At 55.1% G+C, this 2,867-nt stretch overlaps 1 protein-coding gene across 1 annotated transcript in view; it reads right to left on the bottom strand.

Moving 5' to 3' along the window:
• DBP (D site of albumin promoter (albumin D-box) binding protein) overlaps positions 1 to 2,867 on the bottom strand; it is a 12,350-nt gene that overhangs the window by 7,103 nt on the left and 2,380 nt on the right. The window contains exon 2 of the mRNA XM_011979362.1: positions 790 to 1,001. Within this exon, the coding sequence (XP_011834752.1) occupies positions 790 to 1,001 (212 nt within the window). The remainder of the gene's footprint in view (positions 1 to 789; positions 1,002 to 2,867) is intronic.

Raw genomic sequence — 2,867 nt, 5'->3', positions numbered from 1 at the left:
AAATCAGAAAGTGGCCCTGGCTGTTAACAGAAGCCTGAAGCCTCCCACCAGTGAGAAGCCCAGGCCCAGGAAACAAGTCCTAAAGGGGCTGGCCGAATCTGCATCCTAGCCAAAGGCAATCACTCCAAAGGAAATCCCACATCAGAGATCAAAGGCCTGCTGAGTAAGGAGAGACAGGCCACAGGCTGATATCCCATTGCCAAGGAAGACTGTCCTTCGCAGTTGTGCCTGGTGGAGCCTGAGACCTGACCCACTGAGGGTTCTGGATCCAAGTAATAGGAGAAGCTCCAAGTCTCTACAAGTAGGCCTAGCAGAGCTGGCTGAGTCAGCACCCCACAGTGACACTGTCTTTTGTTTTAAGACAAGGTCTCGCTCTGTAGTCCAGGCTGGAGTGCGGTGGTGCAATCTTGGCTCACTGCAGCCTCAACCTCCCAGGCACAAGCAATCCTCCCACCTCAGCCTCCCGAGTAGCTTGTAGAAATGGGATTTCACCATGTTGCCCAGGCTGGTCTTGAACTCCTGAGCTCAAGCGACCCTCTTGCCTCAGCCCCCAAAGTGCTGGGATTACACGAGTGAGACCCCTCGCCCAGCTGACACTATCTTCATAAACCTCAGGCTCCTGCCCCCTTGTGCCCCATGGCCAAGGAGAACTAATCCGTGGCTGCAGGCCAGGAGAGGCTGAGCACTAATCCCAGTGAGAAGCCCAGGCCTGAATGTGAGAAAAGGCCCCTCTCTGGCTGTAGGGCATGTCTCCAGCCAAGCCTATGTCCCACATCCAGCTCTGCTCACCTTCTGCTCCTCTGGCACCTGGATTTTCCTCGCCTTCTTCATGATTGGCTGGGGCTTAAGTTCCTCCTCTGAGAAGCGGTGTCTTCGAGGGTCAAAGGTCTCATGGCCAGGAATGCTTGATAGGGCAAGATCAGCTGGGTCGGGTTCAAAGGTCATCAGCACCTCCACGGTGTCTGGGTCCACAGGGCTGGGTGTGTCCCGAGAGGTCAGGCCTTGGAGAAACAGCACGTGTCAGCTGAGTGTGTATTTTAGGGAAGGGGTTTCCAGAAGCTACCTCTTGCTCTGGTATCATAGCCACATGGAGAGCCCTTCTGAGATCTAGCATAAATTTGGCCAGGGACTAATCTCCCTAATATAAAATATGAAGGTTCCCTCGCACGCCGATAACCCTAGCACTTTGGGAAGCCGAGGCGGCAAATCACCTGAGGTCAGGAGTTTGAGACCAGCATGGCCAACATGGCAAAGCCTCATCTTCACTAAAAGTATGAAAATTGGCCAGGTGCAGTGGCGGGTGCCTGTAAGCCCAGCTACTAGGGAGGCTGAGGCTGGAGAATTACTTGAACCCGGGAGGTGGAGGTTGCAGTGAGCCGAGATCACACCACCGCACTCCAGCCTCGACAACAGAGCAAGACTCCGTCTCCAAAATAACAAGAAAAATGAAAGTTCCCCTAAGCCATAAAGATACTTAGAGATCATGGAGCCATATCCACCTTTACAAACAAGGAAACTGAGTCCCAGTCATAACTGACTTGCCCTAGATAGCACATGAATCAGGGCTATTGCTTCTACACTTAATCTTAGCCAAAAGGCCAAGAAGCGATGGAGCTATTGCTTCTAAAACCTCAGAACTTCAGATGCACAGTCTAGCCTGAATCCTACTTACCGAATCCACGACCTAAGCTTAGACCCCAGATTGTCCAGAGAAAAATGATCTACTGCACTGAAAAGCTCTCAAGTTACAGTCTAAGAGCTACTCGCTGGGAAGAGTAAGGGAAAAGAAGAGGAGAAGCTGCTCTAAGATTCCAGAAGATTGGTTCGAAAGGAGGCGCCTGTACCTTTAAGCACCAGCCAGCCGGGGCCAGCTAAGGACACAGGTTCAGGGCCGAGTCACGTGCTGACGCCTGCTTCCCTCCTCCTCCCTCCCTCCCAGGCCCCCCTGCCATCGGCGCCCTCACGTTCCCCGGCCCCGCCCCCTCGCGCGCGAAGGCGCCTGCGCGAAGCGCGGAGGAGGGAGGGGAGACTCACGTGGCGCAGGAATGTGCGGCTGGGAAGGGTAGGGCCCTGGTTCGGCCCGGAGGTCGGACCTGGGGCAGGTGTGCCCAGCAATTCCCAAACTGCAGTCCGTCTCTGGAGACCTCAATATGCCCAAAGGGAAACATCTTTCCTCTTGCTCTTCCAGTCACTTAGCTCCAACATCTCACCCCCCAAAGATCCCAATCCCCTGCTCTCCAGGGAGTATCGGCCTCCTGGACCTTCCCAGGCCCCCCGCCACTGGGGTACACACGATTCTGGGATCCCACGCCTCTCCTAGGAATATAGGAAGCTTGGTCCTAGCCCCAGTTGGAGAATCCAGAAACAAGATCCCTAACGTCTTCCCTTCTGAAGAACTCTGGGACCCGGGGCTGCAGCACGCCCCACTGGGGGACCCAAGAACTGGGCTGCCAGTCTCTTATGTCCTGGGTAAACAGAATTCTGCGCCCCTCCTTTGCTCCTGTAAAGGACCTAGGGGCTCCAGTTCTATCCCAGTTCCATCGATTATGGGCTCAGATTCTGGGGTCAGTCCACTGCCCAACAAATAACTCTGGTGTTCCGGACTTCCAGTTCTGGCGAGTATCCGCATCCTTTGTCCCCACGTCCCACAGAAAAACCCACAAAATCTCATTGGGCAGGCTTCCTGGAATTTAGGGTTCCAAGTCTCTCCTCCCCTATGGAGCCAGAAGATCAAGTTCCTGACCCATTAAGAGACACAGAATCTGGCCCCCTCCCACGACACCGCTCGACAACTGGACACAAAATTCGGGGCCGCAGCCGGGTCCCACGGTCCCAGCCCCCAGCGTCGCACAGCCCCGCCCCCTGAG

Source organism: Mandrillus leucophaeus, unplaced genomic scaffold (genome assembly GCF_000951045.1).
Source record: "Mandrillus leucophaeus isolate KB7577 unplaced genomic scaffold, Mleu.le_1.0 Scaffold200, whole genome shotgun sequence".
Classification (NCBI taxonomy): Eukaryota; Metazoa; Chordata; class Mammalia; order Primates; family Cercopithecidae; genus Mandrillus; species Mandrillus leucophaeus.
Note: the sequence above shows the minus strand (reverse complement) of the source record. Positions and strands in the feature narration are given on the sequence as shown.